Source organism: Panthera pardus, unplaced genomic scaffold (genome assembly GCF_024362965.1).
Source record: "Panthera pardus isolate Hobbes unplaced genomic scaffold, ASM2436296v1 HiC_scaffold_1, whole genome shotgun sequence".
In the NCBI taxonomy this organism is placed as follows: domain Eukaryota; kingdom Metazoa; phylum Chordata; class Mammalia; order Carnivora; family Felidae; genus Panthera; species Panthera pardus.
This window is the reverse complement of record NW_026526654.1, coordinates 24,453,312-24,468,850: the sequence shown is the minus strand read 5'-3', so window position 1 is coordinate 24,468,850 and position 15,539 is coordinate 24,453,312. Positions and strand designations below refer to the sequence as shown.

General features: G+C 44.6%; 1 protein-coding gene across 3 annotated transcripts in view; it reads right to left on the bottom strand.

The window, feature by feature from the left end:
- The window catches only part of ABCC4 (ATP binding cassette subfamily C member 4), a 260,432-nt gene that overhangs the window by 152,167 nt on the left and 92,726 nt on the right, over positions 1-15,539 (bottom strand). For all 3 annotated transcript variants that reach the window (XM_019444076.2, XM_019444075.2, XM_019444077.2), the window contains exons 9-11: positions 11,619-11,720; positions 7,830-7,919; positions 6,292-6,483 (exon numbers count right to left, since the gene is read on the bottom strand). In XM_019444076.2, the coding sequence (XP_019299621.2) occupies positions 6,292-6,483; positions 7,830-7,919; positions 11,619-11,720 (384 nt within the window). The remainder of the gene's footprint in view (positions 1-6,291; positions 6,484-7,829; positions 7,920-11,618; positions 11,721-15,539) is intronic.

The window sequence follows — 15,539 nt, the reverse complement described above, 5'->3', positions numbered from 1 at the left end:
TGTGGCAGAGCAACCTTAGCCATTTTCTAGAGAAGGCACTTAAAATCCACCCTTTCACTTAGCACAGTTAAGGAACACGGAACGGACACTCTCTGAGCCCGGTAGTAGGATTTTGAGTGTGTTGTTGACTCTGCAAACTATGGACAAGCATCAGATGGGGGGATGGCGGAGGGGAGTGGGGACAACATTTCAAAGAATATGAAGTGAAATCTGAGTCAGGCTAATTTTCGAACCATAATTTTTCTGTTTCAGTTAAAGGAGAAAAGCCCGAGTTGAGCATAATATTTCAAATTCTCCCAATCTCCCAGTGAGAAGAAGATATTCTAATGTTAGTTACATCACAGTGACATTTAACCAACTCTTTCCTCTGTAATGGTTTTCACTAAAAAGCACACATACAAGACCAGAGGAAAGCCAAGAAACAGCGATGCTGGGTTGATGCCACCAGGCCCAAAACCTGTGTCGAGTGCCCTCTGGCAATGGTGGAGACTTCAGTAGAAATACCACTGAGCAGACTGTTGACAGTCTAGGAGAGCCAGACTCGAGGCCTGGGGGGCAAAGGAGGGCTGGATCCCGAGTCAAACAGCCTGAGTTCCGAGGCTTTGTTCCTAACATTTCTCCCATGACTGGCCTTCCTATCATGGCCTGTCGGCTCCCCAACCATCCTCGAGCTTCCTGAATCAGAAATCACCTTTTTTCTACACTCCCAAGACCTTGATTTCTCAGGAAGGGCCCACCGTATTCTGCTTCATAATTTGTACACGCATGCACGGTTTATCTCCCCCAGCTCCAAGAGGGTAAGATTTATGCACCAAGCCTGGTGCCCGGTTGTCTGACAGTGATTATCTCTAATCCTCACAAGCTGCAAAGAATTAGCCCCACTTCACAGATGGGAAAACTGAGATGAGGTTACATAACAGTCTGAGGACTGCCAGCTGTTAAATGGAATGGATGGAATCTGAATGAAGTTTGTCTCTATTCATAGCCTTTTACTCTTCCTTCCTCATCAAGCTGCCCCAAGTGGTTACTGAAAAATATATTTAAAAGTATATTTAAGGGCACCTGGGTGGCTCAGTTGGTTAAGAGTCTGACTTCGGCTCAGGTCATGATCTCACAGTTCATGAGTTCGAGACCCTCGTCGGGCTCTGTGCTGACAGCTCCAAGCCTCCTTTGGACTCTCTGTCTCTCTGTCTCTCTGCCTCTTCCCTCCTTGTGCTCTTTATCTCTCAAAAATAAACAGACATTTTTTAAAGTATATTTAAAACAAAAAGTGTACTTATAATATCAAAATTAAGACTTGAAGACTTCTCTATACACACACAAGTATCGATAAACTTAGTCTCCATATTTTGATTAGCCTTATAGATCCCTTTTGTACTTATTTATTTCCTATGTCATAGGTAAAAGCGATCTCAAGTGAGAGATGAAAAACTAAAGATAAAACAATAATCATTCTACAACCGTCAATGTTATCAGAAAAGAAAATGTCCAAGCTGGCAGAAATGTAGTAAATAAAAGAAACTGTAAGCCTGTGAGCACCCCAGAGAGGCTTATAAATTCGAGTGACCTATGTGAGAAAATACTAAACTTGAATTTATCAATATTACACCTTCAAGTATGTATTACCCAAAAATGCTAAAAAGTCTTCCAACGTAAAATAGCCAGACAAATGTCATGTGATACGTTGCTTATCTTCTGTTAGACACTATCTTTGTTGGTGGTTTATGTAACGTACTACGTTAGAGCACCTATAACAAATATCACCTCAAATAATGGAAGTTATATACTCAAATACCTTCTTTTCTAACATGTCACATTTTATAGAGGTGATTCTACGCAAAACTGGCTGCTCTTTTATTAAGAGGCAGTATCTCTTCAACACTATTCTAACATTTATAGAATGCTTGTTATGTCCCTAGCAATCAGGTGCTTTAAGAAAGTTATTACATTTCGTCCTAAAAAACACCACATGAGGTTGATCATCTCCATTTCATAGACAAAGAAACTCAAGCTTTGTAACCCGAATCACACAGCTAGTAAATAGACTGAGACTCAATCCACAACTGTCTGCCTCCAGGGCCTTGGACTTAACCAGCTGTTCCCTAAACTATACTCTGTAACTTGCTACAGTGTCACTCTGAGTATGTCATCAGTCTAAATGGATGTTGCTAAATGTGATTACTTCATATCCTCCTATTTTATTTCAGAAATATTATCTGCTCAACGACTTAAGTTAACTTCAATTAGATCTAGTGTAACACATCTAGTTGTTAGTAATATACACGTAACATAAGAAATGTTGCTCTTTTTTGTTTTGTTTTCCCTCCAGATTTAGGGGAGGCTGTAAGGAGAAATCTCTATTATACTTATATGTATATACGAATTTAGAGAAAAGGACTATAATTGTAACAATAGCTACCATTTTTCAAAAACCCGGCATGTCTGCTTAGTCTCGACAGAAGTCCCATATGCCCACCATTTAATAAGGAAATGGACTAACATCCCAAGTTAATTCTCGAGACTGTCTCTCTCCAAAGGCCAAGGCCTTTCTACTACACATGCAGTCTTTGTATCTACGGGCAACATAATTCCAGGATGCCACAACCCTCTGTAGCCATCTTATGCCCATCCGTTGACAGATGGGTTCCAAGAGGAGAAAAGCAAAAGATCTCGTAACTCATCAGGTGGTTCTGTGGTTTCCTAAAGCCCTTACCAATCACTAAACAGAGTCATAGATGGCATTTCAGAACTGCAGCCAAACTTCTTGGAAATCTTCGGACCTACTGTCGTCACTCGGAGCAGACGGGAGAAGCCCAGACAGGTAACAGGATGTGTCTGAAGTGACAAGGCTGGGGCCAGGACTCCACCCTTCACTACAGCTTCACGCCCGGCCTCCTTTTCTGTCCAGGAGGGAAGGAGCACAAGGGGCCCTGACCCCACATGCCGTGTCACGCAGAACAGGTAACCGACCGTGTTTATCAACATGGAGCCATGAATACAAGAATCGCAGCACAGCCCGCCTTGCAGGGGCCCTTGCCGCCAGAGTCCACGTGCCCCAGAGGTGGCCCACACACCACTGGTCCAGTCGTCCCATGTGGCGGTGGCAAAGGCATCAGTCCCTGGGGAAAACGCTGAATGGCAGCCACCGTCCCAACACGTGCTTTTCTCCAGGGATGGTCAAATGTGGGGAGTAGAAAGGCAGGGCTGAGCTATCACCAGAAAAGCAAGGCCGTGCAAAGAAACAGGCAAGCACTGGCCTGGCTCTTCGGAGTCTGCTCTGGGCATCAGGAGTTAAGCTTGAGGAAGGTGAAAAGAAAATGCCTGTGTTCTGTTCATCGCATACTCCACACCCCACCTTCTTCAATTGTCCCATTAAAAAAAAAAAAAAAAAAATCACATAATTTACTCATTATTTAGTAAGTGACATGTATTTGGGCTAAAATAAGTTTAATGTCCCTCTTTTCAGGAATGCTCTCCCAGCCTCTGTGGCAACGGAATATAATTTCTCGTGCTAGGGGCCAAGAGTTAAACATATCATTTACAACTGGCTCAGTGTTGAAGGAGGCAAGTTAAGGCAAAAACTTTTCCTTTTCTATCTTATGTGAAAACACTGTTCCTGATTGGAGCACATACGTATCTATCTGAATGTTCTTGGCCACACAGAATTTCAGTACTTTTCTATTACTCTTAAAAAATCTTCTTCTTGGACGCTCATAGAACCTCTATTTAAATCATTTAAAGGGTAGTTACATTGGGCACCTGGGTGGCTCAATCAGTTAAATATCTGACTTCGTTCAGCTCAGGTCATGATCTCATGGTTCCTGAGTTCGAGACCCACACTGGGTGAGCATGAACTCTGCTTTGGGTGAGCCAGAGCCCAGGTGAGCCCCGCTCCTCTTTCCCTCTCCCTCTCTCTGCCCTTTGAGAACTTGCGTGTGCATTCTCTCTTTCTCTCTCTCTCTCTCTCTCTCTCTCAAAATAAATAAATAAATAAATAAATAATAAAAATATATAAAATATAAAATATAAATTAAATTAAATTAAACAGTAGTTATGTCGAATAAGGTTACCTAGTAGTTTATGAGCTGAAAAGGCAGTGGTGTAAATATGAGAAGGAAAACTTCAGCTCCTGGTACCCAGTTAGGGTTGTAATCTTCACACGTGCACAACGTCAAGGTACATGGGCCACACGGTGGCCTCTTCAGCTCCTCGCTCCCGGCAGTCATTGCGTTGAGGAGACTCACCCCCATGGTATCACATGCCACGTCCACAAGTACTTGATGACGGTGTCTGCCTAAGGAACTTCTCCAGTTATATCTGAATTAACTGTTGCTACTCTGTGTACATGCCTGTTGTATGCTCGAAGTTGACATCCTCGAATCCAGCTTTGGATGTTAACTGCTGCATCATCCCCATTTTTCTAAATGCTCCACGACACCGTTCCTGGAGCACAGCTGACGTCCTACCCTCGCCCACCAGGCTTGCAGATGGGCTACTGGGGCCACTGCCTCTCGGCGTCTGGCTTCTCACCAGTGTCACCACTGGTCTCCGCCTCAATTACCCAACTTTAAAAATCGCTCTTCCTTATAAACTCCCTCTGCTGGGAGGCGTCATGGCCCCGTGAAGCATGGAATCTGGGGTCATGAAAAATCTGAACTTGAAGCATGGAATCTGGGGTCATGAAAAATCTGAACTTGAAGCATGGAATCTGGGGTCATGAAAGATCTGAATTTGAAGCATGGAATTTGGGGTCATGAAAAATCTGAACTTGAGCTGCAGATGTTTACGTGAATTGTTTCATCTCTATAAGCCTCAGTTCTAGCAACTATAAAATGAGGGTGGTGCATGCCATCAAAAGCACTGGTAAAAGATTAAAAACTGGTATGTGCGTGTGCGTGGGTCGGTGGGTGGGTGGATGGGTGTGTGCGCGCACGCACGACAGGCAAAAAAGTGATTAGCACGTGGACTCCAAATAAATGGCAGTTATCACCACTGCTTTCTCCCTCTCCTTACACAGTATACACCATTGAACAAAAAATCTCGCTCACCACTGCTAACCTGATGTCATTTCTGAAAACACATAATCTCTCATTAACAATGACCCAGGGGAAAGAAATAGAAGCCCATTAAACAAGCAATTATGTTTTGTCCACATCATAAAATGCTACTCGCCTGATAAAATTTATCATGTTCAAGACATTGTTCAAGCAAAATTACTATTTCCTCACTACTCTGGCTGGGAGCCTTCAATTCCATACCTTTAAAAGTCTGTCCTGGCCTTTTCCACACAGTATAAAAGAACAGTCGGATGTCCAGCCTGCATCGAGCAGACCCCAGGGAGAGCCCTTTATCGCCATTATCCACTGATTTTTATAACCCAAAGGGAGTCACATAATATTTATCACTACGGACCGTTTTGTTTTCCTTTTTGCTAAATTTTACTGTCCTATCAAGTAAGTTCAGTTTTTATCATTCATTCATCAATTTTATTTAAATCCCAAGTACAGTTCAACATTTCATCTTGCCATTTTCTGCAAAAACAATGATGTAATATTCAAAATAAATTTGAAAGCATTTCCTTTTCTTAAAATAATAAATCGCAAGTTAAAAATCAAGTGGAGAAGAAACCTAGAGACTGAAAGGGACCCCAGAAATAAATCAGCCAAGAGCAAAGTACAGACCTTACGTGGGGTCTGACTCAAACCAATGGCTGACCAGATTTCCTGCTGAGATAATTAACGAAATGTACACGTGGACTAGGACAGTGATGATATTAAGGACCTGTGGTCACTTTTCAAGGGTGATAACATGGTTTCTTTTCAGAGGACTTCTTATCTTTTAGAGATAATGAAGGAAACACGTGCAGACGAACTACAGGAGGGCTACGTTCTGCATCAGAATAATTCGGGGTGTGGGTGAGGCTGGCAGAGGGCAGGGGGAATGGTCAGCCTTCCTCCTCCTCCCCCAGCAGAGCATGGTTAAAGCTGGGGGATGGGTACATGAGGGCTCTTTACGCTACTCTTTTTTTTTATAACTGTCCATTTAAAAAGTGCAAAGTGAATAAAACTTCACAAAACAAGAGAAGCATCCTGTGATTCTCATGACATCAGGATTAAAACAGCAGTGCCTCTGTGCAGTTACATGTGGTGCGTCTGCCCACAAGACCAGCTTGAAGCATTAAATAATGTCCAAAGAGCTTTCAAAAAAAAAAAAAAAGGAACTCAACCTTGTCATTTCAATCAACACTATTATTACTTGAAATTCAAGCGTGTGTAACTCAAAAGTCCTTACCTTTCTCAAAGCGCAAGCCTTTATGACTTTCTCGTATCGTTCCTTTTCATACTTCTTCCCAAATAAAATATTACTCCTCACAGTTCCTGCAAACACCCAGGGCTGCTGAGAAACATAGGCGATTTTTCCGTGCACGCTGACCAGCCCCTGGCTCCGGGGCAGCTCCCCCAGCAGGGCACTTAACAGCGACGACTGAAACAGATTGGAAACAAGCAAGTGTGTGCCAGCAGCACTGGGCACAGACAAGCCGCTGCTATTCCCAATCCCGCCTCCCCCAGCCCCAGGGTCTGATACACATCAGTGCACTTCCACTTAAAACAGACTCAAGTACAGCCCTGGAAGGTGCAATAAAAAATGTGAATGCTTGGAGGGCACCTGGGTGGCCCAGTAGGTTAAGCGGCTGACTCCTGCTCAGGTCATGATCTCGCAGTCCGTGAGTTCGAGTCCCGCCTCAGGCTCACTGCTGTCAGCCTGTCAGCGCATAGCCCACAGGGTATCCTCTGTTCCCCTCTCCCAAAAATAAATACGTATTTTTTACAAATTTAAAATCAAATTCGAATGCTAACAAAACAGAGGATACCCGGCTGCTCTGCCCGAGTGCGTTTCCCCCCAGATGAAATGCTGTGCTCAAAGACAGACTGCTGGCCATTCCCAACAGGGGAGGCTGGCATGATACACACTTCCTCTGTCTGAGTTTTCACACAGGTGGTCCTGCATCCGGCTATCCTCGTTTCTGAAAAGCTGTGTGTAAATAATCTATCCGATGCGTCAGGAAAGATTAAAGGGACTCTGAAGGGGGTCAGGTTACCAAAAAGCAAAAACCCATCAAATGGCGGCTCGATCATTTATTCATCCTACGCGTAGCATTCCCTATTCTATTGTTTCAGATGCAAAGGGCTAAGTGCACACACACACCTCCTTCAAGTCTTTCACAACATACGGACGTGGTGGCTCTGTGCCTACCACTAACAGAATGCTCAGAACTGAGCCAAAATCATCCTTTCGCGTACCTGTCTTGCCCCAAGACCTGGGTGCTTCTAGAGGGCAATCAGCCTGAGCCTTCTTACATCCGTGTCTTTTGCTCTTAGCACAGTGCCATGCACATGGCCACACGTTCACCACTGTGCGTGGACGTGACTTGGGTAAGCCACATAAGGAAATGTTTAAAGCTTCCCAGAAGAGCCTTTACAACCCCAAGACCTCCTGTAGAATTTGCTCTGACAAAAAGAAGTCTCCATTTTCTTAGTCATTCCATCCCGAATAGCAGTCACGTAAGGAATTTCCTTCACGGAGATATCCATCTTCCAGATAAGCATTTCCGAACTGTGCCACTTGAAGCACCAAGAAAAACACAACCACACGATCCAGACTGATGCGGCCGTGGGACCTTCTTGCAGAACTAATGCTCCATGGAACACATTTTGAGAAATGCCATTCTGGATATACCCAGTCAAACTTGTGTTACACACAGCCCAACCCCAAGAATTTAATATGGGATGTGGCATGGCAGCGAGCTGTCAAAAGGCACTATGACTTACCTTTCCTGCTCCCACAGGTCCGACCACAGCTAACAATTCCCCGGGTCTGACCGTAAAGGAAAGGCCTTGTAGGGTTGGGGTTTCTGATGCCTACAAATTCAAGTTCACAAAAACAGGCACATTTCAATAAAGTAACACCAATTACGTCAAAAAGAAAATACTGTAATAGTCACTGATATGTGAACATAACCCACATCTCTCCCCCTTCCTATCTGAAGATACCATGTGCTGGAGTCCCTTTCACACTCTCTCTCTCTCTCTACATATACATATGTGTGTGTATATATATATATATATATATATATATACACACATATATACATATATATATACACACACATACATACATATATACACAAATATAAAAATATATATAACATAAATATAAAAACATATATATATACATATATGTTTTAATGTTTATTTACTTTGAGAGAGAGTGCAAAGGGGGAGGGGCAGAGAGAGAAAGGGACAGAGAATCCCAAGCAGGCTCCACACTATCAGCACAGAGCCCAACCCAGGGCTTGATCTCACACACCGTGAGATCATGACCTGAACCAAAATCAAAAGTTGGATGCTCAACCGACTGAGCCACCCAGGCACCCCTCAACTATATTTCTTTGGGGCTTAGCTGCTTTTCAGAAGACCTGTTCTCTTATCAGATTTGCATGTGAACCCAGTTCTAGACACCCATGAAATTTAAGTCGTAGAAATGATAAGGCACCCTTCTGAAATGAAAACTTCTTGGCGCACAATAATATTAAAAGAATATAGTTAACAGAATATTCAGTATGGGAAGTTTTCAAGTTTTACATTATGACCCTTGGTTTTAATCATCTATTCCATTAACCCCCACAAGGTGGCAGTATAAGTACACGGCATGCCAGGCCCTTTCCTACTAAGTAACTGGAAATCTCCCGTAACCTCTCCATTCTCATTTAATAAGGAAGGAATCTGAGTAATGCTCACAAAGCTAGAAGGCACCTGGCATTGTAAGATCACTCTTGGCAAAAAGGCTCCTGTGCGTGGTGGTCAAGGCTGTAATCAGAGCTCAAATTTAACACCAACAAAAATAACAAGTAAGTTAGTATATGGTGTCACGGACCAGAGAAATTGTCTTATACCCGTACCATGCATTACCTGTCCTAGTAAACAGGTACAACAAAGTACTTTTACTGTAAAAAAAAAAAAAAAAAACACATGGAAGTGTGCACTACAGCACAGAATCCAACACAACGGAAAAGGATAAAGCAAAAATCATGCTAATCAGAAGTTGTATTCCTAAACATTCTATAAATTCTACAATAAGGAGATTTAGTGTTAAGAAAACTCTCAATAAATGGTGCACCTGGGTGGTTCAGTCAGTTAAACGTCTGACTGTTGGTTTTGGCTCAGGTCATGATCTCATGGTTCGAGCCCTGCGTTGAGCTCCTGTGCTGACACCGTGGGCTTCGTTCCCACTGTTACAATCTCCACCTCATTTCCCCGTGGGATGCTTCTGGGAGTCCTGACCATGCATGGCCCCAGGACTGAGGATCTCGCGAATGTGTGTGAGTCCCAAACCCTTTCTGAAGAAGGCTTGTAAGGGGCTAGTGTTCTGCAAACACAGTTGGGGAAATGTCCTCCCACGATCACAGGAAACTGACCGTGAGTTGATCTAAGGCACTGCTACCTTCTACATTTCTAGAAAAGGGTTCTTCAAAGACAAACCTCCAGATAGATACGTGAAGGGCAGAGAAACGTACAGAGCTTCTGTTCAGAACATTCCCTGCAAGTTCAACTACGTGGGATGATGGGAGGAAGAATCCAACCCATGGATAACCAAAAGCAGCTGAGCGAACTTTCCCACGCACAGGTGCAGAGCTGGGCTGCTGCGTGACCTCTCTCTATGCTGGGAATGTGTACATACCGTTAACACAAGGCAGAAAGGCTAAAGGCACAGCAGGAGAAATAAAAGGTCTGTGTGATCTTCAAAATGAAAACCTTCTCTGGAATAATTGGTACCCATAAAATGGGTACATACTAAAACAAGGACAATTACATTTAAGCACGCACGCACACCAAAAAAAACCAGACCCAGGTTTTATCAAATTATAAAAACTGTCATTAAGGTGGGTTTCAATACATAGATACATTTTTTTAAGCTTTTCCACTCCTCTCTTCATGTCTAACAACGAACCAGTTCCTACTTGACTACATTTTCTTTTTTTTTAACTCAGTTACATCTACAAAGTAAGAAGCCACAGAACGACACTGGCTTCCCGTTCCCTGCACCTCAGAGCTTCCTGTTAGCGCCAGACAAGTTGCTGCTTCCTGGCCCGGGCTCCAGGGTCAGGCACTGCTCGAGCGTGACCAGAAGGGGGCAGCATGTGACAGTTCAGGGGTGCTCAGGTCCCCGTGCCCTGGGGCTCAGTAGAGGCTGATGCAATGCGCCAGCCCAGCCAGCCCAGCCGCCAGCCCAGCCAGCCCAGCCGTGGGGTAGGCCCTGGGGACATAGCAGTGAACCACAGGATGAAAACCCCTGCCCCGCGGTGATTTAGAGGCTCCCACCGGACCATACACTTCCAAGCTCAGACACTGAAACCGAGCACATTCCTTTCATGAACGAAACCAGGTGGGGACGAAGACCTCTGCCCACCTACCCACCCAGCTGTCTAGTGGGTGGTTCGAAAACGCACATCCTTCTGCCTCCCAGCCCGGTGGCCTCAGCTTCCTTCCCAAATCCCCAATGTCTGTGCCCCTCCCTCACCCTAGGGCCCCTAATCACCCCCAGTGAGAGGCACAGTCCTTCCCCAGGCAAGGACAGGACAAGGGGGGGGGGGGGGGTGTTCTGTGCTACAACGCAAAAGCTGCAGGAAAAGTCTGGGAACAAGTGATTAAGTTCTGGGAAGAAGAACAAAAGTGCTCATTTTACAGTGTTGCACAGTTCGTACAAAAGAAAGGTGGTGATGGGTCATCATACAGGGTGTGTGGGAACTACCTCAGTGCACCACCTAACTCCCCAACACTCACAGAAGGGAACTGGAACAGGGCTTTCTAGAAGTGCTTCAAGTGCACCAGTGGAGAATTACCAAGCAGGAGGGAATCCGCTGCAGTAAGGTAGGAAGGGTTTTTCCCATTTGCCTAAATGTCCTAAATCAACCAAGTGTCAGAAAACCTTCGTGACCTCACCTGTCCTACCTGTCAGCTTCCCACACAGAACCCTGAAGCTGGGAATCACTGGCACTTGCTGTGCCCACCAGCTGCCTCCTCCCTGCCCCTGCCTGCCCCCAAAGTAGCCAGCACCTTCCAGAAGCTTAGAACGGGAGCCCTCACACTACCCTATAGGAAATATCCACGTCATGGGCCTCACTCCATATGTAAGGAGATGGTCTGATAGCGTCAGGGTAAAAAACGTACACTGATTTCCCAGTCTCTCCTCTGTAACAACTTGTGATGTACGTGTTAGCTAACCCGTTCCGGACTGTATCACTTGTCTGCTCAATCCTGTAAATGGGGACATTGCAAACTTATCACCGAAAACAATGTGATCATACTTGGAAAGTTCTCCTAACAATGGGACAAAGAACATGTCATATGCCTTGGGCTAATTTTATACTTAATCCCCATTAACTACAAACCTTATTCCTGATTTTGAGAATGTTTATAATATACTTTCAAGGAAACAATGCAAGTCACATTTTATATGGTGTGTAAAAAAAAAAAAAAAAAAAAATCAAAATTCTCTATTAAATCTACATCCCCGGTTGTCTTTTACCAGTTGTGATCTTGCAAGGGAGGATTTGTTACCTTATCCCAAAAGGCAGTGAAGTCTTGCACATGCACGATCATTTTACCATCTGATGGCGGCTGAGGAGTACGCTGTGGTATCTCGTCAAGTAACAGAAAGTTCTGCAAAAGAAGGAAAAAGGCTGGTTGAGCTGTAGGAACAAAGCATAAGCAAGAATAATTGCTTTCCTGGAATTTGCAACGTAGCATTTCACGCAGCCTGTGTATCATTTTACCAACTGTATTTACAAGGGGGACTCACATCAGAACACAGTATGTACTATGTAATTATATAATATAGTACACACACACACACACACACACTCTCTCTCTCTCTCTCTCTCTCTCTCTCTCTCTCTCTCTCTGAGTTCACAAAGCTAACTCTGTAACCTTCTCAACAAGTATACGGATTCTTCCCTCAAGAGAAAATATAGTTCCGAGCAGCGAACACATTTAGAACCTGGACATTGTCACGGTTTTACTCCTGTGTTACTAACAATAAACATGGGAGTTGGTAGGAAATGATTACATAAATATTTATCTAATCCCACCATGTGCCAAGCACCACATGAGACGCTGGGCACCCAGACGAAGGCCACCCCCAGGCCTCCAGAAATCAAGTTGATGCAAAAGGACAGGCTGGGAACACAGAACCGATGGCAGAGAGACTCTGCATGAAAAACGTGGTTCTGTCCATTTCTTTGTTTTGCCCTTTCCCTGGGCACTTGGGTACACTTTGCTTTTCCCCCCATCGCATCACAGCAATGCATCCTTCCTGTCATGAGCTATCACTTGTCATCATTCTAAAAAAAAAAAAAAAAAAAATTTTAGGGGCACCTGGTTGGTTAAGCATCTGACTCTTGATCTCAGCTTAGGTCCTGATCTCAGGGTCATGAGTTCAAGCCCCATGTTGGGCTCCATGCTGGGCATGAAGCCTACTTAAATATAAATATATATTTATATATAAATTTATATATATAAATAAATATATTTATTTATATATTTATAAATATATAAATATATTTATATATATATAAAATATATATGTGTGTGTATATATATATATACATATATATATACACATATATATTTTACAAGCATCTCTTCATAATCACTTGTCTTTTCTCCTTAGCAAATATCCTCTCGACAGCAGGAGAAGGTATTTTTCCACGCTTCCTGCTCTTGTCCACACCAGATAGCAGCAAGATGGTGCAATTTGAATCGAACCAAGTCATGCTAACCATTACAAACCTAACACAATCACATATACAGGAAAACTCGGTTTTGCTCTGCAAATGCTAGACATAATTCAACGGGAAAAGCTACACTGGTACAAATAGAATGAACAACCAATACCCCTCTACCCCCAAAACTTTGAATGTGTGGCAGCGACTGTTAACGGCCCTCAAAACTTGCTCTCGTTCTTCTGTGGAAACAAACTCCTGGTTTTTAGGGCATGGCAGCCTGGGAAAGGGACCCCTCTTCCCAGCCTCCCACAGAGCTATGCAGAGTCAGGTGATTAAGTTTAGGCCAGTGGAAAGTGATCATGCCCAGGAACCTTCCTCCACCCAATGGCTTGGGCCTTGGAAGTCGGCAACTTAGCCAAAGCTGTGGTAGGGTCCCCTCCCTCAGAAAAGAAGAGAAAAGGAAAAAAAAAAAAACCCTCAAGGCAACCTGGTTATATGCATATGTGACCACATCCCTCACGACCTTGTAACATGAGACCACTTAATCAGACTACATGTTTGTATGTTACTACATATGAGAGACAAAGAAGTAAAAAATGTATGAAAAACTATGCCACACAGCGTTCGGGGCTCAGTTCTTCAGGTACAAACCCAACTGAGTGGTGCCGGCAGGAATAAGGTTGCTTCCTGGAAAAAAAAAAAAAGCCTCTCTGGCCCATGACTCTCTGGGCAAGGCCACAAGCAAGAAGGAAAGCATCTGGGCCTCTAAAGCCACAGAACAGCATACTAGCCATGGAACTTCTTATGGGATGAATCGTGCCCTCCCAGAAAGACAGGATGAAGTCATAACCCCAGTTACCTCAATTATGTGACTTTATTTGCAAATAGGGTCATTGCAGATGTGGCTGATTCAGGTGAGGTCATACTGGAGTAGGGTGATCCCTAAATCCAATATGACTGGTGTCCTTATAAGAAGACACAATGGGGCGCCTGGCTGGCTCAGTCAGTGGAGCGTGCAGTTCTCAGTCTTGGGGCTGTGAGTTTGAGTCCCACATTGGGCACAGAGATTACTCAGAAATAAAATCTTTAAAGGAAAACAAGAGGAGGAAGAGGGGAGGAGGAGGAAGAGTGAGGAGGAGGAGAAGAAGGAGGTGGAGAGGAGGGGAGGAGGGAGAGGGAAAGAGGCAAAGAGGAGAAGGAGGAGGAGTGGGGAGGAGGAGGAGAAGGAGGCGGAGAGGAGGGAGAGGGAAAGAGGAGGAGGAAGAGAAGGAGGAGGAGAGATACATACAGATAGGAAACAGCCAAGACAGAGATCACAGTGATGGCAACCATAAGCCAAGAAACGCCAAGGTGTGCCAGCCACACGAGAAACTAGAGAAGGCAAGGAAGGATTCTCCCTTATAGGTTTCAGAGGGATCATGACCCTGAGGACACCCTGATTTCAGACTTCTGGCTCCAGAACCGTGAAACAACACATTCCTGTCGCTCTGAGCCACCTAGTTTGTGGCAACTTTGCGGCCCCAGCGCTAGCAAACCGACACACAACCTCACAAAGGTTTGCTCAGGAAAGAAAAATGAACTACCTGTGTAAGCAGCTTTAACATGGGTATTCTAGGACCCACGGGCAAACCTCATCCTAACCAACATAGGAAGCAACTGAAATAAGCATGTGAAAATGTTTCAGGAGAACAACACAGAAGTCAACTGCTACTCCAAAAACCATAAACACTCTTTAAGTCATTAAAATCTTATCTATCTTGCTGCAAAGCTACAAATGTGATTAAAGCTGAATATGCAAAGTTTCTTCTGTGCAGGAAAAGGAAAACGTGTTCCTGTGCATTTCTCTCAAAGACGCAGCCTGCGGGAGGCGAGGTCTGCTCACAGATGCTTCCACTCGCCCAGGCTCGCTGAGAACCTTCCTCTCTGCCCCATGCCCGTGTCTAACAGGGAAGCAGAATGGACAGACGATGGTCTGAGGACTCCTTCCTTTGCAGGCTTTAAACCCAGCATGGCCCTGATTTCTCTTCCACACCAGCTCCCCCACAGTCACCCAGACAGCAACTCTTGCCTATTCTGCAACAATTCCGATCCCACCAATTCTTCATTCCTCTTGAAACAATGTAATTTCGGAATCTCACCACCAATCGTTTACAACACTGACACAATTTTTTGCTGTCTCCCTATACCCTCCCGATTCCTTCCCCAGCATCCCCAACACTGTCAAACCTAACACCACTTCCTATTTTTTTTTAACGTTTATTCATTTTTAAGAGAGTGAGAGAGCGTAAGTGGGCCAAAGGCAGAGAGAAGGGGACAGAGGATCCGAAGCAGGCTCCACACTGACAGCAGAGTCCCTGATGCAGGGCTTTAACTCATGAACCAGGAGATCATGGCCTGAGCCAAAGTCAGTTGCTTAACCAGCTGAGCCACCTAGGCGCCCCACACTCCCTCATGATCTCATTGAAACACCTCTGAGAACGTCCACCATGCTTAAAACCCTTCAGTGACCCATGAGCACCTAAGTTCACACTCCCCAAGTGCCTTCCGCCTTGATACTCTGAGTACTGAACCAACCCTTCCTTCCCAACCCATCTCAAATGCTAATCCTCCTGGGAACCAGCTCACAAGGGCCCTAGCTGGCACTGCCCACCCTACTTCTGAATCCCCAAAGGGATATTAAGTCATGGCGAGGGAGAAGACTATGCCGTTCACGCACTTACGAACAGCCCAACTCAAACCCCACACTGAGGCTAGC